This window comes from Lactuca saligna, chromosome 3, assembly GCF_052625555.1.
Source record: "Lactuca saligna cultivar CGN05327 chromosome 3, ASM5262555v1, whole genome shotgun sequence".
In the NCBI taxonomy this organism is placed as follows: Eukaryota; Viridiplantae; Streptophyta; class Magnoliopsida; order Asterales; family Asteraceae; genus Lactuca; species Lactuca saligna.
Genome location: NC_136419.1, coordinates 27,368,939 through 27,395,152, shown reverse-complemented (window position 1 = coordinate 27,395,152; position 26,214 = coordinate 27,368,939). Strand labels below are relative to the sequence as shown.

The 26,214-nt window shown below is 35.7% G+C and overlaps 3 protein-coding genes across 4 annotated transcripts; 1 reads left to right on the top strand and 2 right to left on the bottom strand.

The window, feature by feature from the left end:
- The first annotated feature begins 8,114 nt into the window (after positions 1–8,114).
- On the top strand, positions 8,115–11,469 carry LOC145034882 (electron carrier/ protein disulfide oxidoreductase). 2 transcript variants are annotated; one of them, XM_078983440.1, is made up of 6 exons: positions 8,115–9,798; positions 9,928–9,983; positions 10,084–10,314; positions 10,404–10,695; positions 10,795–10,991; positions 11,090–11,469. In XM_078983440.1, the coding sequence occupies exons 1-6, from the start codon at positions 8,632–8,634 to the stop codon at positions 11,235–11,237; spliced, it is 2,091 nt and encodes a 696-aa protein (XP_078839566.1). In that variant the 5' UTR covers positions 8,115–8,631; the 3' UTR covers positions 11,238–11,469. The 2 variants fall into 2 exon arrangements, with proteins under 2 accessions (XP_078839566.1, XP_078839565.1); XM_078983439.1 differs by having other exon boundaries at positions 8,118–9,798; positions 11,084–11,469.
- A 4,496-nt stretch (positions 11,470–15,965) lies between these two features.
- LOC145034884 (protein DETOXIFICATION 29-like) lies at positions 15,966–18,916 on the bottom strand. The gene is made up of 8 exons (XM_078983441.1): positions 18,590–18,916; positions 17,956–18,497; positions 17,525–17,611; positions 17,294–17,350; positions 16,963–17,201; positions 16,756–16,874; positions 16,581–16,667; positions 15,966–16,153 (listed from the first exon to the last, which is right to left on the bottom strand). Exons 1-8 carry the CDS (start codon positions 18,914–18,916, stop codon positions 16,046–16,048), a joined length of 1,566 nt encoding a protein of 521 aa, XP_078839567.1. The 3' UTR covers positions 15,966–16,045.
- Positions 18,917–21,978: 3,062 nt separating this feature from the next.
- On the bottom strand, positions 21,979–25,657 carry LOC145033490 (cysteine-rich receptor-like protein kinase 2). Its single transcript, XM_078982086.1, has 7 exons — positions 24,840–25,657; positions 23,830–23,943; positions 23,585–23,721; positions 23,263–23,473; positions 22,914–23,148; positions 22,520–22,670; positions 21,979–22,312 (listed from the first exon to the last, which is right to left on the bottom strand). Exons 1-7 carry the CDS (start codon positions 25,585–25,587, stop codon positions 22,079–22,081), a joined length of 1,830 nt encoding a protein of 609 aa, XP_078838212.1. The 5' UTR covers positions 25,588–25,657; the 3' UTR covers positions 21,979–22,078.
- Between the last annotated feature and the right edge of the window lie 557 nt (positions 25,658–26,214).

The following is a 26,214-nucleotide window of genomic DNA, read 5'->3' as shown; positions in this document are numbered from 1 at the left end:
CCGCTCACTCATTAGCTATAGAAACTTGTAGAGGGTGACTCAACGCCTCCCGTGGGATACTGATCTGATGGATAAATGCTAATGAAATGAAAGATCGACTCGCACCCGAGTCAGATAACACCAAAGCAGGTACAAAATTCACAATAAAAGTACCTATGCATACCAACCATATAAGCACAATATCTCAAACTCGGTAATAGTAAATAAAAGAATACATACCAGCCACGACATTGGGCGCTGCGTGGACCTCCACTGCTGTCAACTGAAAGGCTCTCCCGCGTGCCTTCGGTGCCTCGGTCTTCGCTGGCCGGACCTCGGTATCTCTAGCAACATCCTTGTGCAGATCCTTGAAGTAGTTGTGGGCACTCGGCCTTCCGATGGCCAGTCTAGTTGTAGTGAAATCATATTGCGAACCTCTTGGGGCAATCCCTCACGAAATGCCCCTCCTTGCCACACTTGTAGCACACCCCTGCTCTACATACTCCATCATGGCTCTTGCCACACTTCCCACAAGTGCATCCCTTCTGTCCCCCATATCTCGAATCAGCGGGCTTTGCCCGCTTGGCTGTCGGCAGTGACTGCACCAGTCGCCTGTCCCTCCTCTGAGACTCGGCCTCTCCCTCTTCCGGGCATTTTCCTGGAGCTTGGAAAATTTCCGGTATGTCGAGTTTGCCACGAACTCACGAATGTATCTCCTCAGAATGCTTATATATCGGCTCATACGTGCCTGCTCGGTAGACACGTGCTCAGGGCAAAACAACGCCCTCTCATGAAACGTCTGTGTAATCACAGTCACAGACTCCATCCCCTGCTTGAGGGATAAGAACTCATGCGCCAACCGTTCCCTCTGCATCAGGGGAACATACTCATCTCAGAACATGGCAGTGAACCTCTCCCAGGTCACCGCTGTAATCTCTGCAGAAGTGAAATCAGCCGTCACAAATTTCCTCCAGTCCTTCGCTCCCAAGCGAAGCTGGTTCAAAGCGAACTGTACCCTCAGATGCTCCGGAAAAGAGCAGGTGTAGAAGCATCCCTCAATGTCAGATATCCACCTCATCACGGCTATCAGATCCTGATTCCTATCAAACTCCGGTGGCTTTGTGTTATTGAACTCTCGGTACAGTAACAAGACACCCCCTGTGGCCTCGCAGCAGCGACAGCTGCAGTAGCAGCCGCCTCAGTAACTGCAGCATATCTCTCGTCAAACGTCTCATATAACGTGGTCTTGATCGACCCAAACATCTCCGAAATGGCCTCCCAGATCGCCGCGGGCACCTTGTCATGAATCATCCGACGAATCTCCTCGTCGCTAACGTCGCTGCCCCCCGGTGTGTGGCGTGTCCCAACCATGATGTCTCTGAAACACAACATAAAAGAAATCAGAGACTCGCTCGAGTATGCTCGTACTCGTACTCAACCCTACTTATTCCTTAGTACTCTAAGGATTCTTACTTGGACTGCTCACTGATCCGGTGTTTCCAGTAGTACGGGCCCTATACTACCTTCCACACAACATCAATATTCACCCCAAGTCCTCCTACTAGGATCCCAGATCACAAGTACACTATATCTTATTGAACACAGGCTACCCTCTAGTAGACCACTCATAAGCTCCTCGCTGCTACCTACTCACTCTCGAAGCAACTCATAGTTGCAGTAATCTCATAGGCTAAGGCATCACAAATCAGGACACTCTAGTCCTATATATGAATACCTAGCCTACTCTAGCATGCATAACATATCACATAATATCTCATAACACATAATGTAAGGGTATTTTGGGAAATCACCGTTCGGGTGCTGGCTGATCGTACACACTGCTCCGTTCTTCTTTTCTCAAAATCTTTTACTCTTTTAGAAAAATTGTTTATTTTATGAAATTTTTTCTCAAATCTTCAGTTTGAGTTCAGATACGCCTGAAGGTGCATCTGAATCCCTCAAACCAAGGCTTCGATACCAACTTGTAACGACGTAAATTTTCAAACAAATTTTCAATTTTCAAACACAATATATCTTATATAAATCATCTCAAAACTCAAGTGTATCAAATGTTATCATGGTAAAACATATCCCAGAATCTCAAATACAAAATCCTCTATCAGTGTGTACAAATCATGTAGACGCCTTCCCGCGATCCTCGCTAGTACCTGAAACACAAATCACATAACACAGTAAGCATAAATGCTTAGTGAGTTCCCCAAATACCACATACAACACATAGGCTACTCAAGGCTATAACTCAGTATGACCCTCCGTTCAATGTGTCTCAGCATGACCCTCCAGTCCCGTAGTTCGTTGGACCCTCAAGTTCGATCTAGCTCGTTCGACCCTCCGGTCCGGTCTTCTCGAGGACCCTTTGGGCTCGTAAGTTGTTGGACCCTCCGATCCGGTCAATATAACACATAGCATACATATATCACAATGCATATAATCTCAAACATACACATTGCACATAAGACCCCTCCGGTCTGCACAAAGATACCACTCTAGGTAATGTATAGTGATAAGACTCACCTCGGGTAATCTTGGAAAGTCTCGAACTCGAAGTACTAGTCTAGCCTCCGCCTAATCACATAAAGTAATTTTACCTCTAATTAAAAACGATTCTCAAAGGCTAGACTAATCCCTTCCTCTAGTCTCTCAGAAGGGGAAAAGACCATTTTACCCCTCTAACGGTCTAATTGTCCAATTGTTGTCCAAACCCTAAAAGTCAACGAAAGTCAACTCCAATCAACGGTCCCACTTTGACCAAACTCGTTGAGTGCACTCGAGTAACTCGGTGAGTCCATGTGTGTCCTCTGAATCCTCCTAAGGCCTTACTTGACTTGCCGAGTTAACCTTTCACTCGACGGGTTACCACTGATCACGAATCGCAAGGCAACCCGGTTCGACTCGTCGAGTCCTCTTATGGACTCGACGAGTTTCCTCCATGACCACAATCTTTTGACCTTCTGAGGTCATATCGGTTTCTCTAACTTATAGATATGGCCTTCTAGCACCCAAAAGTCACATAAAGGTTCAATCTTTACGTCCATGCACCACACATCAAGCTCTATTTGAAGAAATAGCCCTTAAAATGACAACCTATACTCAAAACCCCAATGGGACCGCATAAAGCTGGATGATTGGGACTCTCTGGACTTCTCAAGGTCCAGATCTAATGTCTATTCCTCAATGGGACTCTACATGCTCCATATTCCAACTAAAGAAGGGGTAAAGAAACACTAGATTCATGAGATCTACTTTATACACGAAAATAGGCATGGATTCATACCTCAAACAACAACCTTTGATAAAGTGATAGAAGATTTGAGCTCCTCAATCAGCTTAGGTTGAACCCCCTCCTTCTTCCTTGCAAGAATGCTCTAAGGTGAAGAAATTAGCTCCCACACTCTCGCTCTATGCTCTCTGGTTCGAATGGTGTCTCTCAAGGGTATGAGTGGCCGCAAATGAAGGCCATAAGGACCCTTAAATAAGGCACATGCCCAAAGATTTAGGGTTTCTGTCCACAGCGCAGACTCGTCAAGTCGACTCTCTGACTCGTCGAGTCCATTCATTAATCTGAGTCATCAATCGCAATCCTACTCAACGAGTTTAGGCGTAAACTCGTCGAGTCCCCCTTCTCATCTAAAAAACAAATACTTAAATTATGATACCTGGAAATCCGGATGTTACACCATTACACATAAAGATGAAAATGATCGTTTTCTTCTGTGGTCGAGGAGTTGTGATTATGGCATCATGAACCGAAAACAAGCTAGGTCGAAGGTTTTGGGCGTGCTCGAACTCTGGAATGAAGTGCATATTCATTGGATGGGTCGATCTACCAATATGTCATAGATCTATGCAAATCATTCCCGACTTGTTGAGGTGATGAAACATGCTCAAAGAAGCTCTTCAACATGTTAGAATGTTCAAGTTTTTATGCGTATTTGCTTGGATTTTAAATTTCCTTTTTTATTTGGTTGAAGATGTGAAATATGTAGCAAGTGGTGTTATGATCCTAGTTTAGGGGTTGTAATTGTTTTTTTAATCTTTTTGTTGTTATGGACATGTCTTTGGTGTAATGGAAATGTGTTTGTATAATGGATAAGTTTATGGTTTACTTAATGGAAATGTGTTTGTTTTTTGTGCAATGGTGCAATTGTATTTTCTTTTCAATGACATAATGGTTCACTTACTAGTAATGTAGTAAGCAAAAATGATCATTACATATACAACTAGAATTATTGGCAAACTGTGTTACCATAATAGGCACATATATTACCGTAGTATGAAACCACATACAAAAGTTACACAAAATTATCTTAAACACATCCATACTGTTGATTGTTTAAAAAGCACTACAGATTACATATAAGTGCTTTCACAACATAAGCAAACCAAAAAAAACAAACATTTTCTAACATATTCAAACACAAATAAGAGTTCATTTGATAACACTTAGGCCATTGGTCCCTTCCCCTTGACTTTCTCATTGCCATTCTTCTTGACATTTCCTCCATTTTCTTTTACTCTCACCTGGTTTACATTGACCAATCTTATAGCTACACATATCTTTCCATGTTATTAACCAAAAACAAGGATCTACTCAGGTTTCAGGAACTCCAACTTCCACTACATTATATAACATGTCAAATATTATAGCTACTCCATGCTTGCATCATATACCAATTACCTCCCATATCTTACATGTATAATTTTTTTGATGGTTTTTATAGGTTACGAAAATTATGTACATATAAAAAAATAACACTTAACAATTAAGAATATATGAAACCTATAAGGATCTATTTCTTCACATTAAAGACAACATACAATGAAATATAAACCCTGCAAGGACCCTAATAAAATCAAAATCACTAGATTTAGGGTTATATATATTTTGAGTTGTTATAGCAAACAATTCCTTGAATCTTTCCTTGTAGATCTTCAGAAAGAAAGCACCAAAAGTATGATGCCTCTAATGAATCATAACTAAATTTAGAAACTAGAAAACAAGAGAGGAGAGGGGAGAGGGGGGAGATTTTCAGTTAGGGTTTCTATTAGAATGATGATTGAAAATTCTGAGGGTTGTGACCCTTTATATAGCTGCTAGGAAACCCTAGAAACCCTAGATTTGAACATAAAATAATATTATTTCAAATCCTAATGATTATCTACTTTCCTTATATCAAATGAAGCATTTTAGATTACCTTAAAAGGTATCTCAAAACCATACATACTAGGAGGTTTCAAGAATCTCTCTTTTGCTTAACTATTAAGCAATTACAAAGTAACCCTTGCACTTCTAATTAATTCAATTGATCCCAAATTAATTTTGATCAATTATTAATTAATTTAATTTATTTCTAATTAATTTATAAATCATATAATAAACCAATAAATTATTTTATCTCTCTATAAATGTCATTCTAATGAATTTCTTATTATGATGTCAACCTAAAAAGGACTCTGCTTCTAATTACAAGTTTATGCCAATTTAGTTATGATCTTATATACCTTACTTTTGTCCCTCATATTTACCATAAACTGATCCATGGGAGTACCACTAACCTGGTACTTGTTATTGCCAACAAATATGCACGTGTATTAATCAACATCCGTTTTTGCTTGTTCTAAAATTATGATGGCATATGGTGTCAATGCTCCTTCACAATTGTCGATTGCTTTTTGTATCATTTTAAACCTCTTCATCAAGTAATCCTTTATAAACTTCACACATGTGATAATAGACTTGTCTCTTCCCTCTTCCAACTTTGAATTGAAAACCCCACAGATGTTATTCAATAATGCATATACATGTGCCCTTCTTATACATTTACTACAATGAAAATATTAAAAAAAATGATCATTCATCCATAATAATATAACATGCACCAACTGAATATTATAGTACACATAACATAAAAATGGCTTACAGACTAATGTTTTGGTGAAATCTTACTAAACCATGCATGAACTTCATTGTTTGTTTTCTACAAATCTGCCATGGCCTTATTGAAATGTACTTCTGTTGTTGCCAGGCCACAAATACACACTTGATCCACAATGTCATCACTCTTCCACTGAAGTCTCATGTTCTCATGGATATGCCTCAAACGATATCGATGCTCAACATTTAGAAACAATTGGGCAATTGCAGGTATCACCCCTTTTCAAACACATAATTAGGCTTAATAATTACAAAAGAAAACAAAAAAAAAAGTGAATGTGAGTTGCTTACCTTTTATCTGTTACCGATAAACGTGAAGTTAGAGTTGCTTCCCATCTCCAACTCCTCTCCCAAGTGTGTCAAAAACCATGTACACGAATCTTTGTTTTCAGCTTCAACCAAAGTATATTTAAATGGGTTAATCTCATTATTCTTGTCAAACCCCACTACTGATAACACTTGACCTGGATATTTCCCATTCACAAAACAACCATCCATCCATAAAATACCTTTACGCTGTTATGAATCCTTGCTTTAGATCCCCCTTCATTTAACCAAATTTTGCTAATATAATATAATATAAAGGAATTTTTTTTTTGAAATGGAACTTTCCTAACGAGGATTTTCAGGGCTGCTTTCGCGCACTGACTAATCCCTTGCTGCAAACATGAGGTTTTGCCTCATATCCTGGAGTCACTGCAGGCGAACCTCCTAACGAGGGTTTTCGGGCATGTTTTCATGCACCGACCAATCCCTCGCTGTAAACATGAGGCACTGCAGGTGAACCTCCAAATATAATATATATATATATATATATATATATATATATATATATATTCCTTTTATCATATTCATTTGAAACTCCTATTTCTTTTTAATTTTTTTTTAATAATATTATAGATTAGTTTAAAAAAATATTAAATAAATACAAAAAAATCTACCTAAACATAAAATTTTAATTATTTGGAAAATCCATTTGATTCATAATCATTAAATATATACTCAATTATATATTATAAATGAATTCATTTTATAATGAAATTATGAATCATGAAAATTCATATAAACGCAGCCTTCTATATTACGTAATTTTAAAGGATTTAAAATTTATTGTTGGATTTTTTTCAAAAGTTGATTTCTAAAAACACTAAAAAATACAATAAAGGCTTTAAAATTATAAGTAAACCTAAAAATATTTTAACCCGCCAATAATCAAGGATCAAATATAAGAATGAATTATAACTTTTAAAAATTTAACTTCTCTTAAGTGTGAAAGTTGATTAAAAATATAAAATAAAATCCTATTTTATTAAAAACACCAATAATTACTACTTATAAGATCCAAGTAACCAGTAACTGCAAAATCAAATTTATTATCTTTAATTTATTATCTTTCAACAAGACACATGGCATAGTCACAATAGGACATGTGTAAACTATCTTGGGTAGGTGTCGTTTTCTTTTGCCAGGAGATCTACATAACACGTGTCTCGTTTCCAAGTCGCTACTGTGTGGCTCACGTTATAATTTCTTTGAAATTTCTGATTTCCATGTTCTTTTGGTATCGATTTCATTTCTTATCATATCCATTATCTACAATTTATTTATATGCTCACTTGATTGGATTATAAGTTAAGATACAAAGTAATAATATTAAATAGTATCTGCTTTTATCGTTTGGGTTTTAATATTTTTTTAACTTATTGTAAATTTTTGTTTACAAAATCACTAAATTGGTATGTACAAAAAAATCAATTATTTAATACTGAAACTACAGTATAATATAATATAATATAATTATTTTTATTAGGCATATTCTTTTTCTTACCCATGAAGTGATGAATGTGTTGCAAAACACAATACGTCTTTATGGAATAAGAAAACGCGTTTTAGAAGAGACATATCAAATATTTCTTTGTTGCTTCAAAATTTCAAATATGGTAGGAAAAATGATTAGAAATATATATATAAACTGTCCAGAAAATTCAAGTTATAAATATAATTAAAAAAAAAAAAAACAGTTGAAATTCAAAACTACATATTTTAAATCCTATATATTCTCAAGTCTCAACTCACGATGAGTTTTCTGGTTCTAACAAATCTTTAGGTAAAACATCAATAATAATATTGTATTGGTAAAGTTCTATAAATCATTTTAATTTTCTTACACTATCAAACACTAAAACACAACACCATTTACAAATTTTATGTTATCACAATTAGGGCATGTCCGTTATACGAACCTTCTTCATCTTGTCATGTTGATTAATGTTGAAAGTGATCCCTCAAACGCTCTTTGACACAAACTTTCTTCATGCTGCCATGCTTTTCTTGATTGGATTCATTGCTGTCATTCTCCAGTTTTTCTCGCGTCTTCTGCCTTCCTTCATTCTTACTATCGCACACACCAAATCAACAATTGTGTCCAATAAATCCGAAATTGAGAAGCGTCGCTGAAATTCCCGCCAAATTAGGAGTCGGCGTCCAGGTCGACGTTTGCAATTGAGGCTGAACATGGAAAAATCCGATCCAATAGGCGATTCCCTTATCGGTCGGACCTTTTACGTTCTCGATTTGGCGCGCCTTGACTGTCGATCCGATTCGCATACCGACTGCGTTTTGGTACGACTCCGTACCGCTTTTGGGTACAGCGCGTTCAGAACGTAGATCGTGGGCATTGAGCGATTTAGGTAACTATGGAAGACAAGGAGACGGATAATTCGATAAATGATACAACACTAAATTCCATTACCAAAGAGGGGGAGGGGGAGATATTGGATTGCATTAAAGACACCGAAGAGGAGGAGGATCTGGAATACTCTTCTGAAACGGTCGAAGTCGACCATCAACCTACTGAAAAGTTGGAAACGGAGGCCCATCATATTCAGGAAGAATCTTCTAAGGATGTTAGCCATGTCACTTCTGCAGAGGATGGTGAAAAGATTGGTGATGACTTGAATAATCATGAGGGTATCAGTAAAAGTTCATCATCTGAAAAAACAGAGGACGATCAAACCGACCCTAAAGATAACACTTGTAGTAAGAAGGAAGAAGGGCTTGTAGATAACACTTGTAGTAAGAAGGAAGAAGGGCTTGTAGTTGATGGAACTTTGGAACCTATAATGGAAGGCAATCCCGGAAAGGCTTCAGTTCTCACGAAGTTTGTAAAGTTGAAGAGCTTATATGCAGTCTCTAATGTATTCCACCGTCTTTCCAGAAAAACTGATGCGCAGAATGATTCTGATGAAAATAACAAAAACATAAAGGAGGTAAAGACAGATGAAAGAGAAAGCCAAGAGACAACACAAGAGAAGGATCAGGATGAAGGAAAGAACAAAAAGGAGGCGAGTGTGAGTCTTGAGTCACCAAAATCAATAGCAATGAAAGGAAGGGTTGTACTATATACAAGGTTATGGTGCCAAGATTGCAAAGAAGCAAGGCTATTTCTACGTAAGAGAAGGCTCAGGTATTTGGAAATCAATGTCGATGTATACCCAGGTAGAAAATTGGAGCTAGAAAAGATGACTGGCTCCTCAGATGTGCCTAGAGTGTTTTTCAATCAGTTCCCAATTGGAGGGTTGAATGAGTTAAAAGATTTGGATGAGTCTGGTAAGCTACAGGAGAAAATAGAGTATGTAACTTCCCAAGGGCCATCGCCAAAAGGTCCTCTACCACCATTTTCAGGGGAAGATGACGAGTCTAGTAGGGGTATTGTAGATGAATTAGCAGTTATAGTCCGGAAGATGAAGGAATCAATTGTTGTTAAGGATCGTTTTTATAAATTTCGGAGGGTGACCAATTGTTTTCTGGGTTCAGAAGCTGTAGATTTCTTGTCAGAAGATCAACTCTTGGAACGAGAAGAGGTACCAACAGTCCAATACTTTCTTCTTTCAGTATCTTCATCAATCGCTACAAATTTTACTCAACTTAGTCTATTATTATAGTTGTTTGATTCTGATTAAGGGCTCTAATGTCATTTCACACACAAACAGGCTATTGAATTCGCCCGGAAGCTTGCTAAGGAGCTTTTCTTCCGGCATGTTCTTGAGTGAGTACTGAGTAGTCTTTAACTTTTTGAGCTAAAATCTGTGTCACCCTTCCTTTTACTCTGTTTCTGATTTGATATTTGTTTGTGTGCATAAACCTAGAGAAAACACTTTTGAAGATGGCAATCACCTTTACCGATTTTTGGATCAAGATCCTGTAATAAGTCAGTGTCAAAACATCCCAAGGGGTATCATTCAGTCTAAGAGACAACCTCTTGTAGAAGTTTCACATAGGCTGAGATTTTTACTATATGCCATCCTTGAAGCCTATATATCAGAAGATGGAAGGCATGTTGCTTATAGAACTATCCATGGGAGTGAGGAGTTTGCAAGGTTAGTTCATATACTCTCTCTTAACTCTCAATCGATTTCGACTAAAAGCGATTCATTTTTTTTTCTTTTTTTTTTTATAAAAAAAAAAGGTTCTTAAGGATCGCAGAAGAACTTCAAAGAGTTGACCTAAATAGAACTGCGAAGGAGGAAAGACTTGCTTTCTTTATCAACCTATACAATTTAATGGCGATTCATGCAATACTTGTGTGGGGTCATCCTGAAGGAGCATTGGATAGAAGGAAACTTTTCAATGAGTTCAAATATGTTATTGGTGGGTGTGCATATTCCCTTTCGGACATCTATAATGGCATTTTAAGAGGCAACCAAAGACCACCATATACTCTCATAAAGCCCTTTGGTATCTATGATAGACGCTTTAAGGTCTGTGTATATATATATATATATATATATATATATTTCAGGTGTATATATATATTTCTCAACTTCTCCTTAGAAAATGTATATATAAATGTTTTCCAGGTGTCTCTTCCCTATGCTGAGCCTCTTATACACTTTGCACTGGTTTCTGGAAATCGATCTGCTCCTGCTCTTCGATGCTATTCTCCTAAAAACATTGATGTGGAATTGGTGGAGGCTGCTCATGATTTCTTACAAAGTGGGGCGTTTGTACTTCATGTGGACTCCATGACAATATCAGTTACTAAAATACTCAAATGGTAAGTTAAGTTGCAATGAAAACATATTTATAGAATCTGTTTTTTTTTTTCTCCTGACAAAGAAGATGAGATGAGATTGTGAAATATGATAGGTACAGTGTGGATTTTGGGAAGAATGCAGTGGAGGTACTGAAACATGCTGCAAATTATTTGGAAGTTGAAAAGACACGAACCCTTTTGGAATTGCTTAATAAGAGTCAATTAAAAGTGGTATATCAGCCTTATGATTGGAGATTAAACAGCTAACATTACCTACTTAATCTCAAATCTCAATGTAAAACACTTCAGGTTAAATACTACATACACGGTATATAATAGAATAGAACAGGTTGTGGTTGTGGTTGTGGTTGTACTGTGTTTGGCATGCAGTGGACTGGGGATGTGAATAGGACAAAAGTTGCAATTTTTTGTCCCATTCTTGTCTCTTTTAATATTTTTTTTCATATTACTGCATTATATTGTGAAAAAATCTACCCTATCCTAGCATTGCCATCTAAATACCAAGCAATTTTCATTGCTATAATTGTGTAGATTTGTAAAATAAAAGAGTAATTGGGTAGATTTTTCAAAGTATGATGCCTTCATTAGAAAGTAAAATGAAAATACAATGTTGTAATAGAAAATGAAAGTAGGGTGCTATAATAAACAGATAAATGAGGGTGCATTGCTATTTCTTACATTTAGCCCTTTGTCATGTATTCTTATATCAAATATGGTTTTTGGGTACAATTCGTAGAATGAGAATCGTGAAATCCAGAGAAATATATGTTTATAATAATTTGTATCTCAAAAAGTTAACTTTGGAAGCTCACTTATAATAGATTCTTTCTTTTTGTTACTAGCAATGTGTGCGTGTTATTCCAAAAGGTTGCAATCATTGTCTTGACAATTGTACAAGGATAGCTTTATTTACTTTCTTCATACTATTAAACACTTGTATCAAGTAAATGTTTTAAGATTTAGTAATTGCACATGCTCTCCTTGAGAATGGTTAATTGTTTTGTTTAAAGTATTGATTTCCTGGTTATATTTGTTGCCATTTTAAATGATTGTATTTTGAGGTTTATAAAGTTGTAGTGATATGAGATGCATGTTGTAACATTATGCTCTTTTACACTCTAAGCTTAGCTTAACGTTAGTTGGAAGTTTGCTCATGTTTGTGGAGTGACTTGGAGATAAATTAATGTTTAAGGAAAAAAACCATAAACTTAAGGGATGTAAGGTTACATTATCAACTATATCCTTTTGGTAAAGGAGTTGGAATGTTTAATTTTGATGTTAAGCATAGTCCTTATGTAACTTGAAAAAAAGAAATGGTATAATGTCGTGCTTTTCTGTCGTTTCATGAGTACGTCTACAAATTATTATTAGTTTTATATTAAATGGATTGAATGTAGTAGTATTAAAAACAGTTGAAACCTGTACAATGGTTTGCTTGTATTTCACTATACTAGGTCTTTTAGACTGCATTTATTGGTGATTTTTGGTGACTACAACGCATACATAAGACAAATGAAAGAAGAAGAAAAGCAATAGGGCAACCGTTCATAACGTTGTCCAACTATGTAACTATGTAAGGACACACATAATGTCATATATATTCCACAAATTTATCTTACAGATTTTGTTGATCAACCATTATTACATAACAATGATGAAACTAAGTATATTTCATGTCTTTATATTTGTGTTCAATGTTATTAAATTTTCCTTTCGAGATATAAGAGTTTACATCGAGTTGTACAAAGCCGAGCCACTACTTCTTCTTAGGATTCAAAACTAATTCTTTTAAAAACATCTATAGATCTTGAGGTCATAACATTACTATGCATGACAGATTTGACTATATTGAGGAGTTTAATGTCTCAGGCGCAAGGAAACCAAAAGTTTCAAATGTGATGTAAACACATGTTGATTATACATGCACATTTTTTTGTGGTTCGTCACTGTGCACTAGGCAACTTTAAAAGTTGTTTGCATCATCGTGAAACCCTCACTCCCTAGGCCCACAAGAGGAGAAATCTCAGTTAGATCTACACAAGTGTGTTTCCTTCTCACCTATCTAAAAACCAAAATGTCGACCGATCTAAGTGTTGATCTTCCTTCCAATAGATCAACCAAAAAGTTCACAAGTGCTTCTTTCTTGACTGAAACTTTGGCATGCCTAAAAACATCAAAGAGAACGTTCCTTACCATATCATGTTGATACTTGAAAACGTTGGAACTCTCTACAATGTACTGCATGCTCCCCAAAAGACTTTAAGCATATCTTCCGATAGACTAGGCATATCTCATCAATCGAAAATATGGGAATCATGTGGTTATACTTAAGGATAGTACAATACTCAACCAGTGACACATGTTGGCCAAGACCCTATATATGGATGGCCAAAAGAAAATCGTGAACATATGATACTCGTAGACTTTCAAAAACCAATTTCTGTCTAATAGTTATGTCAAAGTGTATGCTCATGTCCTAGACAATTTTACTAAAGGGGCACTCGTCAATCAATATATCACATGCTCATTGGTTTTTGGGTGCTTTGGATTTGAAGACATTCAAAATGACTATATACGATAGTCATTGGAAGGGAGGCTACTATTCAAAAAATGAGGATTTGTTTATAGGTATGAGAGCACACATCTACAAACTGCTAATGGGAGTCAACTACTAGGGTACCGAATGATTCAATCCCACTTGAGAGCTTCAAGATAACCCTCGAAAAGGCCACAGACATACCACAACGGAGGGGGTTGTGGGGTGTTTTTGTGTTAGTTCCTGGAGGCGTTGATCACGGGAAAACCTATTTCTATAGAGGGTAAAACCAGTCCATGGGCTATGGGTTATTGAAAATGACTAGTGAATTTTTTTTCTAGTACAAGGACAAAGATAATTTGAACATCTTATTCGTATTATAACCTATAGACACATCTTTATTTAGTTTATGTATTTATTAGTTGTCTGTTGATTTTAATTGCATTTATATTTTATAAAATCAAAAGTTATACATTTTTTAAAAGCAAAACTTATACATTATATAAAACCAAAATTTATACTAAAAGAGAGACCACATGTTACACGAAAAAAAGGTAAAAACTAAAACGTGTTCCGGAACCATGGTCCGGATCGTACTCCAGAATTCCGAACAATGACTTTCGGAGAATATGGTTACTTTACAAAAAAAGGTTATTTTTGTCAAAAAAATTATTTATGAGGGTTAGATTACACAATTTCCCAAAAAAAAAAAAATCCCAAAACAACCATAGTCTTCGGTGACCTTCTCCCCTGTTTTCCTTAAAGGCCTTCTTCGTCTCTAACACCCCGTTCCCGAGTTTAACAAAAGAATAGAAGAGAAGAGAAAAGAAAATCACGAGAGAAAAAAAGAGAAAGGAAAAGAAAACAAAAAATTTCTTTTGTGTTTCCAAATTGAAGAGAAGTGGAAGGAAAATGAATCATTTTGTTCTTTCTTTACAAATCCTCCCAAATCGGAAGGAAAGTTAGGAGGGAAAGTGATCCTCCTATTTCCCTCCACTTCCTTCCACTTCCATCCTTTAATGAAACTCAGGAACATCAATTTCTTTTCATTTCTTCTCATTTCCACCAATTTTCTTTCCTTTCTCTCGTTAAGTTGAACTTGGGAACGAGGTGTAATTGTGCCTTTGTTGTTGACCATAATTTCCTTGTCGTTTGTACTGTTGCCTCACATAGCTGTTGCGGTATTGCGTCGCCTTTGATCATTATTGTCTCATTATTCGTTCTCTTTCCAAAAACCCATATATGGGTAATGGGGCTAGTTTTACCTCAAAATTTTCATAATTTCATGAAAGTATAAGAAGAAAATCCGTAGAATCTAGGAATTTTTTTTAAGGATTCATTTCGAAATAAGAATTTATAATGTTTTTCTTTTGTCATTTTTCCCATAGATCTGCCATTAAAGTCCTAATTCTCCATATCCGAAAACTTGAAAAAAGATCCAGGGTAAGAAGAAAAAAAATGGATGATAATGTAGCGCCGGCGCCTCATCCAAATGAGACTTGGAAAGCGAGATAGGGCCTAACAGGTAGATATTTCACGGGGTTACAGGTTTGAATGTTTGATTCATGTTTGTAGTTCAAGCAATTTTTTTTGCAAGGAGAACGTTTATGTCCATTAGAATGTTGTTGGGTTACAATTTGACCTAGTAACTGAAACACAAGAAACTTGTGTTTCTGCTAGTGCAGAAGGTATACTTTAGCATGGAAGAAAAGGTCCGTGGTTGAAGCAATGTGAGATGGTTGGTGGTTGAAGCAATGTGAGATGGTTGGTGGTGATGGCCTGGTAGAATGGGATGGGAAGAACCGGAGAAAAAGGTTCATTTGAATTTTATTTTTGAGTAAATTACATGAATGGTCCCTATGGTTTAGGATAATTTACGTGTTTGGTCTCTAACTTATATTTTTTTAACTCGAAAGGTCTCTACTATCTGTTTTTTGTTACGAGTTTGGTCCATGTTTTACCTAAAAAAACTGTTTTTCTATAAACTTTTTAATTTATTTAAATAAACACACCTACCCCACTATTTTCTCTTATTTAAATAATAGTTTTTTTAGATAAGACAGGGACCAAAGACATAATAAAAACAAACAATATGAACCAAACATGTAACAAAAACAAATAATAAGGACTTTCCGAGTTAAAAAAATAAATTAGGGAGCAAGCGTGCAAATTATCCCAAACTATAGGGACCATTCGTGTGATTTACTCTTTATTTTCAAAATTGTATTACTGTCTTTTGGTAATTAATTTTCAAATCAGTATGATTTGGTAAATAAGTTTTATGACTACCCAAATGAAAGATTTGTCGTTTTGTCTTAAGATAAAGGGACCACTCGGAACAACTCTCATGCTAAAATATTAATAACAAAAACTAAAGTACTAGGAGTCTAGGACCCATCTGACCTCAAAATCTTATCAGGTAAGTCAGCTATACTAACACCACTAAAACACTTGTACTCCTCCTATACATTAGTGTCATTTGGATTTTGATCAACTCAAGTATACGATACTGGAATAATCATTTGTCATGATGGCCTTTGAATTGCTCTTTCGATCTTTCTTCGTCATGGTCTTTGTTAAGAATGTCACCACCCCAATGTATGATTCTATCTCCTGCAATGTTTGCCTGTGTTTTAATAAGAGACCAAATGTTGTTCATTTAGATTTTATTTCCATATTATACAAGTGTGAAAATCTGAATATGTGAATGCATATCCCAAAAAGACATGGAGCTTACATTATCAAATGGGACAGAAAAACACTAGACATCAATGACCAAGCTTTCTATTTTATATTCGATTATGATGAGGATCAGAAACACATTGAAATCTTTTGCTTTCCACTCTGGATAAAAGTTTCAAACTTTCATTTTTTTTTCCTATTGATACACTTTTAGTATATACCAGTGACAGATGTTTAGTCATGCATAAAAAAACAGAGCCTTATGTATTGAAAATGATTATTTGGTGTTTTTATTTGGGTAGTATTTTTGTTGCCACAACCACTTGCATGTCTATATCCTACATTTATGACATATATTATTTTGTTCGTACCTCATCATTCCAATTAGTTCGAGAAACCATCATAAGCAAGAGGAAACATTGCATGCTTGCTCCCAAAACCATTCCAGACCATATTCCCTGAGATTCAAAGATCAAAGTATCATGGTTAGCAAGATCAAACCATTTCACTTGTAATAATTTCAAGGTACCATAAACGAGACATGACCTTGACACCCATATCGAGTATGAACCCTAGAAAAAGACCCAACGGTATGCCAAAAAAGAAATATGACCCAAAATTCATATAGGCTACCGTGGTCTGCCACCCTGCTCCAATGGCAACCCCTGCAATATGCAACACCAATTCAACATCCACTAAGGTATGACATGTGTCGCTATTGTAAAAATGTGTCCCTGTTGTGATTTGGCATACCCGAAAGAGCAAACCGAATGTTAGTGATGATTATACTGACTCCAAGTAAGGATGTGAGTTCTTCTATAAGTTGCATTACTTGTGGACTGCTAGTGAAAAACAAAGGGTATCTTTTTTTGTACACCATAAGAATTGTAGTGCAAAGAAGCCCAACTAGAAGTGAAGTTAGGGCTACGACTACCACCGTGAATCTGGCAGTTCTTGGTCTTTTGAACCCGAGTTCGTTTGACACCCTTACACTATGAAAAAACAATTACAAAAATCAAATTCGTTAAAAATTGTTAGTGCTAATTTCCAAAATGAAAGTTTTTGATCGGGGTTAGGTACAAACCTTACGGCTATATTGAGACCTAAAGAAATTGTGCACACCCATCCTAATATGTTGAGGCTGCAATTTAAGAAACAAGGTTAGATCTACAGTTTCATCATACATGTTTTTCTTTTGTGGATTATGTATTAGAATAACAAAAAAATTTAATTTTTTTTTTTATTTTATAGGCTACAAAAGCGTTATAAATAAGGTTTCAAGGTTGGTTGCAAGGGTGGGTCCATGAACTCTCACCACACAGATAATGCATCAACAGAGGTTTCTGGATTTTCAAAGTACCCCGCAAAAAGAACCAGCGACATCATGTACCAAGTCTCCAAGCTGCAAAGACGTCACTTACAAATGTTACAATGTTTATATTCATACAATAAATAATAGCCTGAGTTTTGTTGGGCTTTAGTGACTCGGACAAGGTTGGAGCTTGGACCGGGCCGTGAAGTAATTAGATTGGACCGGATTTTTAATCCGTTCTGGGCTTTGACCAGACCAAACTTTTGGACTGATTCATGACAGCTTTTTAAGGTGTGAGTGAAGTTCTAGTGTTCTACGATGAGTTTTCGGAAAAAGTATCGACTTTTTTAAGGTCTTTAAATCGTTAAAATTGGAAAATCAAAAATTTTATATTGCTTAATTATTCTGATTTTAAATTTTCCTTGGAATCTTACCAAAACATTACGGCCGTGGTAAACGAAATGTGAAGAAACCCTTTCAGATTACGAAAAGCTTTCCAGGAAAAACCAGACCACGCTTCACCACAACAACCCCACATAACGTAGGCGATCTGAGCCAAGGTTATGAACCACCAGGACCCATCAAGAACCACCGCCGCTCCGGCTAGACCCCACCCGAGCTTCACCATGAACAACCAGGTCAAACACACATGGCTGAGAGCTGCCACCACAGAAATCACTGCCATAGGCATAATGTTGCTTTGTGCTTGTAAGAATTTAGCTATTGGGATCACCGTGGCGTAAGCGAATAGCTGTGGAATCATCCAAACGGCAAAGCTTCCGGCCGCCGTTGATATAGTTGTTGTCTGGCCGAGCAGGCGGAGGACTGAGACGCCGAATATGAAAGTAAACATGAGGACCATGGCGGCGGTGTTAAGGACTATCCATGATCTTTGCAGGTAGACTCCGAGCATCTCGATTTTTCCGGCGCCGTAGGCTTGGCCACATAGTGTTTCTAAAGCACTTCCCATCCCACACTACACCCCATAAATAAAATAGTTTAAGAAGATGAATTTCAAAAGCTACGAAATTTGCATGCGTTGGTATTAATTACTGGATTTAAGCATACCAAGATGGACAAAGAGAAGCCACCAATGACGGAGTTCTCGACGGAGACGGCGGCGAGTTGGATGGTGCCAAGTTGTCCAGCGAAGAGTTGGGTGGTGGCGCCGAGGGTGTACTGGCAAAGGGAGGTGAAGATGGCTGGTCCGGCCAAATACCACAGTCTTTTAGATTCCACATAAAACTCCTTACAAAAATCTCCAACTCCATTGATCTGCACGCCATCTTCATCTGCTTGACAAGTCAAGGGCGCCGCCGGTAACCTGCTTAGGATTGTGTAGTTATTGGGACAGTTGTCGCCGGAGAGAAGTGGCTGCTGCTGTCCATTCTCCATGAAGGTGTTTACAGAACGATGAAAATGTTACTGAAATTTCTTGCTATCCATTTAAATGAAAAGATTTATAGATTATATTTTGTATTATTCTAATATACTTTGTTGATGACAATACACTAGTAATCTGAATGTCGCCACGTACTGGTTTTTGTTGGTAGAAGTATTAACTTCAATTAAATTATGACAATGTGACCAGAAGGTAAATTTTATAAAGAAAATATATGCAGAGTTAGAACTTAGATGATAAAAAAAAGGGGGGATATGCATATCTGTAGATAATTGAGGGGTATTCTTTGTAATTTCACGGAAAGCGTTGGAAAGTGGAAGGTTGGAACCCGGGGATCATGAGGGATCCACGTGTACGGGGGGTTTAGAAATGTCATCACATATACATTCTATTTTTTTGTTTTATTGACACAATCTCAAATTATAACTTTTTTGACTACGGATCTTGTTCGCGGGTTGAAATCGGACCAAACCGATCAAAATCTAAATAACCTGAAAACCGAATAATGATAATTGAATAAACTGAAAACCAAACCGATTAACCAATTATGAGTTCGGTTCGATTTGGGTATTAATCGGTTTGGTTCAGTTATTATTCGAATAACATGTATAAGATGATTAAAAACTTAATATAATCGAAAAAAACTCAAATAAACCGTATTAAGATTCTATAATCCAAATAACCTCAATAATAGAATAACAATGTACTTTTATGCATCAACGTAAAACATTCAAAAACTAACATAACACAATAACACATTGAAAGAATAATATTTACATAGTAGATTAACATAATGAGAATTAACTTCTTACTTGAGTTTCTTGAGTTGGTGCCTAATTTTTCATGACTAAACAACGTAGGAATTCGTGAATCCTTAGAGACAATAGGAAATACCGATTTTTGAAAGTCCGAAACAAAAGGAAGGATCGAAAAAAATGATTTCGAGTTTGGAAATAGTTGTGAAGATTGGTCGATTTTGAAACGACGAGAATGAGCGTATGACTTTTTTCTGTTATGAACGATGATGACAGAAGTGTGAATCGTGATTTTGATTTATGTCGATAAAAGAAAGGAGACGAGGATGCTTATTCGAGTCGGATATTTAGAACCGAATAAACTCTTATTTGGATAACCTGAACCGAATAACTTGATATCCGAATAAGCATAATATAGATACCCGAATCGAATTACTTATTTGGGCCTAATTCGGTTCGGTTCGGGTTTAGATTTGGATCGGTCTAAACATATTGTAGGCTCAAGACAAAAACAATATAGAGACCATCCAGAAAATATATTTGAACTAATTTTGGTTGATATTATCAAATTTTATTCTATTGTTCAACTCAATTTGTAACGTTACAATTACAACTAACTTATTTCTTAAACTTTTTTAAATAGTTTATTTGGTAAATTAAAAAATAATTTATAAACCAGTTTAAAAAAAAAATAAATTTTTTTAAGTTATCTATTTGATAAATTAAAAAGTAGCTTATAAGTTAGCTTTTTAAAAAGCTACTCGAAGTAGCTGTCAGCTAACTTATAGAAGGTTTTTTTTTTTTAATTTTCTCATATCAATCATTTACAAAACATCGTTTTTTATCAGTCAACTGATCAGCTACCAATTAACTTTTTAGCTAACTATTAACTAGTTTAGTCTGCCAAACATAATAGTATGCCATTGTTTAAGAAAAGACTTTAGTTGTTAGAATTTTGTTGTATTGCCTATCTCAGGATTAATTTTGAAAGCTTCGACTAGTTTCTTGCTAGTATTTTTTAAATGTTTCTGTTCGTTAAAAAAAAATATTACCTACTCATATTTGTTCAAAACTTATGATAAAATATTACATTAGAATAAATGTTAGCATGTAAGAACATCATGATCTAGTAAACTTCGTGTCATAGCAACCAATATGGAAGCCATGTCTAACGTTAAACTAGTACAACATCTAATATGTCTAACATCATGAATTAATAAAAAATTAAATGGTAGTTTTAAGTTTGATTATAAAAAGGCATATGATTCTAATGGATGGTATTTGTTGAGTGTGTTGCTTATGGGTTTTGGTAATTAGTGGTTGGGTTGGATATATGGCTGCTTATCTTTGGCTTACTTAGTTTTAGTTTTGGCAAGGGAAAATTGTTATTTTTATGTTACGGTTGGAGATGACGTTAGATTGCATATATACTTTGTAGATATGCAAATTTATAGTTTTTTTTTTTTTTTTTTTTTTTTTTTTTTTTTTTTTTTGAACTACAACTAGCCTAGATGAGCTCCTAGGGATGGTGTTGTGGTATTGGCTTTGAAAAAATTTGGCTAGAAAAAAATTATCAAGTTCTCGCATACCTTTGAGTTTTCAAAATAAATTAACCATCTATATATATATATATATATATATATATATATATATATATATATATATATATATATATATATATATATATATATATATATATATATTAGTACATATGAATGCATGGATGGATGTATCTATGCACAAGTATATAAAAAGTTAAAAAAAAAAAATCAGGTTGTGCAAGAATATAATTTTTTTTTTAAATTGTAAGAATTATACATAGAAGTGAAAGTAAGTTTTGCAAAAAAAATGTCCATATCATCTTATTAAACTAAAGTATGTTTGATACAATTGAACAATTTAGTAATAAATGATTCAACTTCTTAAAGGATCCAACCTCTTAATGTTTCATTCCTTAACCGTTCACATGATGTATCAAACGCGCCAAATGCAGACCTATTCCTGATGGTTCCATTTATAGATTATAAACAGCCCGCAACTTGTTACAAAAAAATAAGAACATGTGATTGAGTTACAATATGTCTACTTCCAATCATATTCTCTCTTTCCAGAAATGGCAAAACGATGAAGTTAGGATTAATATTTATACAATCTACACGAAGTTTCTCATCATTACAAAAGTGATGATTCTTTCTCTAAAATTTGTACAAACATATATATATATATATATATATATATATATATATATATATATATATATATATATATATATATATATATATATATATATATCTACCTTGGACTAAAAGAAGTATGTGTAATAGTAGGAAGTGAAGCAGGATTGTTTAATCTATGCCTAAAAGCAGGGATTTGACCAAACTCATTTGTTTCTGTGTCACTTTAAGGTATACAAGGGGGGTTAGAAGGTGAAGGTAAAGGTTCAATATTTTTAGATAACATTTGTAGAGCCATAAACATGGTTGGTATTAGTGATGGAACTTCTTGTATGCAAAGAAGCCCTATGTGTATCACACTTTTTAATTCCTTCTTCATGTTGCTACTGGTGTCATTCTTCAACATTAAGTTTGGATCAAAAAGCTCCTCTAATGTTCCTTGCCGAAAATTCCTCCATGCCTGAATGTTTAGATTTCATCAATAGCTACTCAAAATGCTATATGAAATAATTGTACATGTCATGGGCTAAGTATATTCATTTTCTAACATTACTTATATGAGAATGTTATGGATTACAGTTTGCTGAGAATGTTAATGAGTCAACAGCATTAAGGATTGATTATTCAAAGTATGATATGTTTTGTTTAGTGGGAAATTTGTACTTACAATCCAAAGCAAGCTGTGAGTGTCCTCTGATGTCTGTATTCTTCTATTTGGGATTCCAGTAACAACCTCAAGCAAAACCACACCAAAGCTGTACACATCCACTTTTTTTGTTAATTTACCATTCAGTATATACTCTGGAGCCATATATCCACTGCAAACAGTAAACAAATTTAACTGAGAAAATCCCTCCTCATCTAGATTATAAGTTTAAATTGGAATACAAGGGAGAAATTAGTTAAAGCTTCTTCTTAAATCTTAACTTAGCCTGCATGCATAGGACTAGTTGTGCAATGTTCAATTTCTTATTCAAGATCATTCTCATTCAACGGAAGTTGAACATCAAATTGGGAAGAAGAAGAAGAAGAAGAAGAAAAACAAAAATAAAAGTTCTTACAGTGTTCCTGCAATCCCAGTGCTAATATGATTTTTATCTTCTTGAAAGGACCTGGCTAATCCAAAATCAGCAATCTTAGCACGAAGCCTTGAATCCAACAAGATATTAGCAGCTTTTATATCCCTGTGAATGATTCTGGTTTTACTGTTTTCATGAAGGTAGGCTAAACCCTCTGCTATTCCCACAATAATATCAATTCTTTTCGCCCAGTTTAGTTCCTTACCTCTATCTGCATCTGTACAACAAGTTCACAAAGAATCAAACCCTATTTTCATCACTTGATCATGATCGAGTGGCAGAATACCAAAAATTGAAGTATTTGGAGAATTTGGGAAGTCATGAAGCTCACCGAAGATGAAATGATTGAGACTCTTGTTGGGTAGATATTCATAAATGAGAATACTTTCAGGCCCCAAACAGCTGAATTCTATTAGTTTGACCAGGTTTTTGTGGTCAACACTACTAATGATGTTGACTTCATGATAAAAGTCCCCTGCTCTGTGTCGCTGATTGATGAAAAGTCTCTTGGCAGCAATCTCTCTTCCATCTGGAAGGACTCCCTGTCACAAATTGCATTGAGTAAAACAACATAATCCAAGAATCTTCTAAATCATATACAATAAGACATGAATAATTAGGTTTTAATTTTGTGATCAAATATATATATACACCTTGTATACTGTTCCAAATCCCCCTTGTCCAAGCTTGTTCGCCTCATCAAAACAACACGTGGCTTTCTCAATGGTGGAGTATTTGAAGTTGAAGCTACTATTGTTCACCATCATCAACAATTGAGTGTCATCAGAACCTAAAATCAATGTTAAGGAAATCAAAACATTCCACAACTTGTATCAACATCTTTTTTTCCTTTCATACACAACCTAATAATAGTCAAAGAATGAGAGACGACTCATACCTTGCCTTCTTCTTTTTGATTTATTTTTGCGCTTCCATGCATAAAAAGCGATAATACTCGCAATTAAGAATGCTACAGCAGAAGTAACAACCATTACAATAGCTATTATTTTCCCTCCAATACCATAAACAGGAGAAATTAGATGATCAATCAACCAAAACCTCCAATATATCTTTAACAGAGCATTTATACAAATACAACCCCTACCAAGAATAGAAACTAGAAATGATCAATTGACTTACCTTTAGAGAGTTTGTTATGATCAGGATATAAAAAATTGGAGTCAGAATACATCATGAAGCAACCAACATACAATGCATACTCCTCTGACACAAGCAAGCAGCCTAACATGGACGTAGCTGCTTTTTGCAAACAATACGCACAAGAATCTATATCTAATGTACGCCAGCAATCAGCCATTGCATACACTGATTTATTTTCTGTCCCAGAAATAAGAGCCTGTTTTCCAGCATGATACTCTTTACTTTTAGGTGCAGCTTCCACTGTTTGAAACACAACCTTGGAGGTTGATTGCTCAAAGGCATTGTTTCTCCTTGTTTTATTCACACATATAAATCTGTCTTCTTCCCCTGTATGCTCCCCAAAAAAGCTATAATTCTCATACCTCATAAAGCAACCACTGAGATAAACTCTGCCACCTGTACTAGGCAAACAACCAGGAATAGTAGTAAGTGCTTTAGCAGAGCATAAGTTGCATTCACGGCTAGAAACACCACCATAACACTGAGCAAGTCTATACACCTTATCAGCTTTTATCCCTGTAACTGTTGTCCCAAAATGTGAAGTTTCCATTTTGGTGCTGATGTCAGCCATTGTGTGGCCAAAATTCAGACTGAAATCGGTTCTGGTGTTCAATTGCTGATTTTCACATTTCCTTTGAATGAGCTAGCTTTTAGCATTTCCTGTTGATCCATTTTTCTGATGAAAGGATTTGCATAAATGGCTATACAAAATGCACTCATAAAGAAACATGTCTTGAACTTAATTACCTCCATTATTACCCCTCGTTGGGTCATCATTGAGAAAATTGGTGTTAAAATACCTCATAAAACATCCAATATGTAATGCACGTCCCTCAGACCAAGGCAAGCATTGCAAGATAGAAGAAGATGCTCTCTCCAAACATTCTTTACAAGAACTCTCATTCAAAGTCCCCCAACAATCCGCCAACACATAGGTAGACTCATTTGTTGTCCCTGACAATGCCACCTTTCTTGCAAAGTAGTCCCTGTTTTTTGGTGCATCCCTTGCAGCATCTGAGATTACCTGCATTGTTGAATCCAAAGACACATCATACCTTGTTGTATTCCCACAAATTACTATGTCATTTGATCCTACGTTCTCCTCAAAGAAGTTGTAGTTTTGTGTTCGTATGAAGCAACCATCAAGAAACACTTGGCTTCCAACGCAAGGCAAGCAAACAGGAATAGCTGTACGTGCTACGACATAACATATCATACAATCATCTGGTGAAAGATCACCATAGCATTCAGCAAGTGCATAGATAAGGTCAGGTCCTGTGCCCATAACTGTTGTTGCTGTGTGTGATGTTTGGATTCGGGTGCTGATTTCCTCCATCACGTGCACAAAGTTTGGAATGAAGTTTGCAGAGGTTGCACAATGTTGAGAACATGTTAAGTTAAGGACTTGAGATCTGGGATCCCCCTCTGATCTATCTACTGCTAGAAGTAATATTATGATGATAGCAGATGATGTTATCTGTACTGATCCTTTCATCTTTATAAGGGTAATTTGTCTTGATCGAATGATTGAGGTGTTTTTGTTCAGGTAGTTAACAGAGCTGTTCAACATGAATTATCACTTCGCAACATATCCGTGGTCTACAGACACAAAGATACAAAAAATAAAATGGTAATACTAATAGTCAATGTTGTAAAAATCAATTCGATTCAAATAGATCAACAAAATCATCATACTCATTATTGAAATAGGTAGCATAAATGTGTGCATTCTTACCTAGTATGTACAGGTAGTTTATCTCGATTGTTGTGGTTGCCTTTTCGAAGAAGAGCTGCTCTTTGTGGAAATTGACTTTGAAATCTAAAAGGTGTACGCTTGGCATGGCATGTGGACGAATTTAAAGGATGACTGTATGAAAGTTTTCTAGACCTAACACTAACACCGAACAACACGTTTTTTCTAGGACCAACAGAACACGGAACAACACGTAAAAAGCGCAGAAAATATATTTAGACAATTATTTGGTAAAATTTATTAGATTCAGTACGTATCATGGGCTGAGCTACTGAGTTTTTAGTTGGAATTGAAGGTGGTATTAGTAAAAATATCTACTAAATGAAGCAAAAGATTGTAAATTTAATTTTCTTAATTTAAAAAAGATAA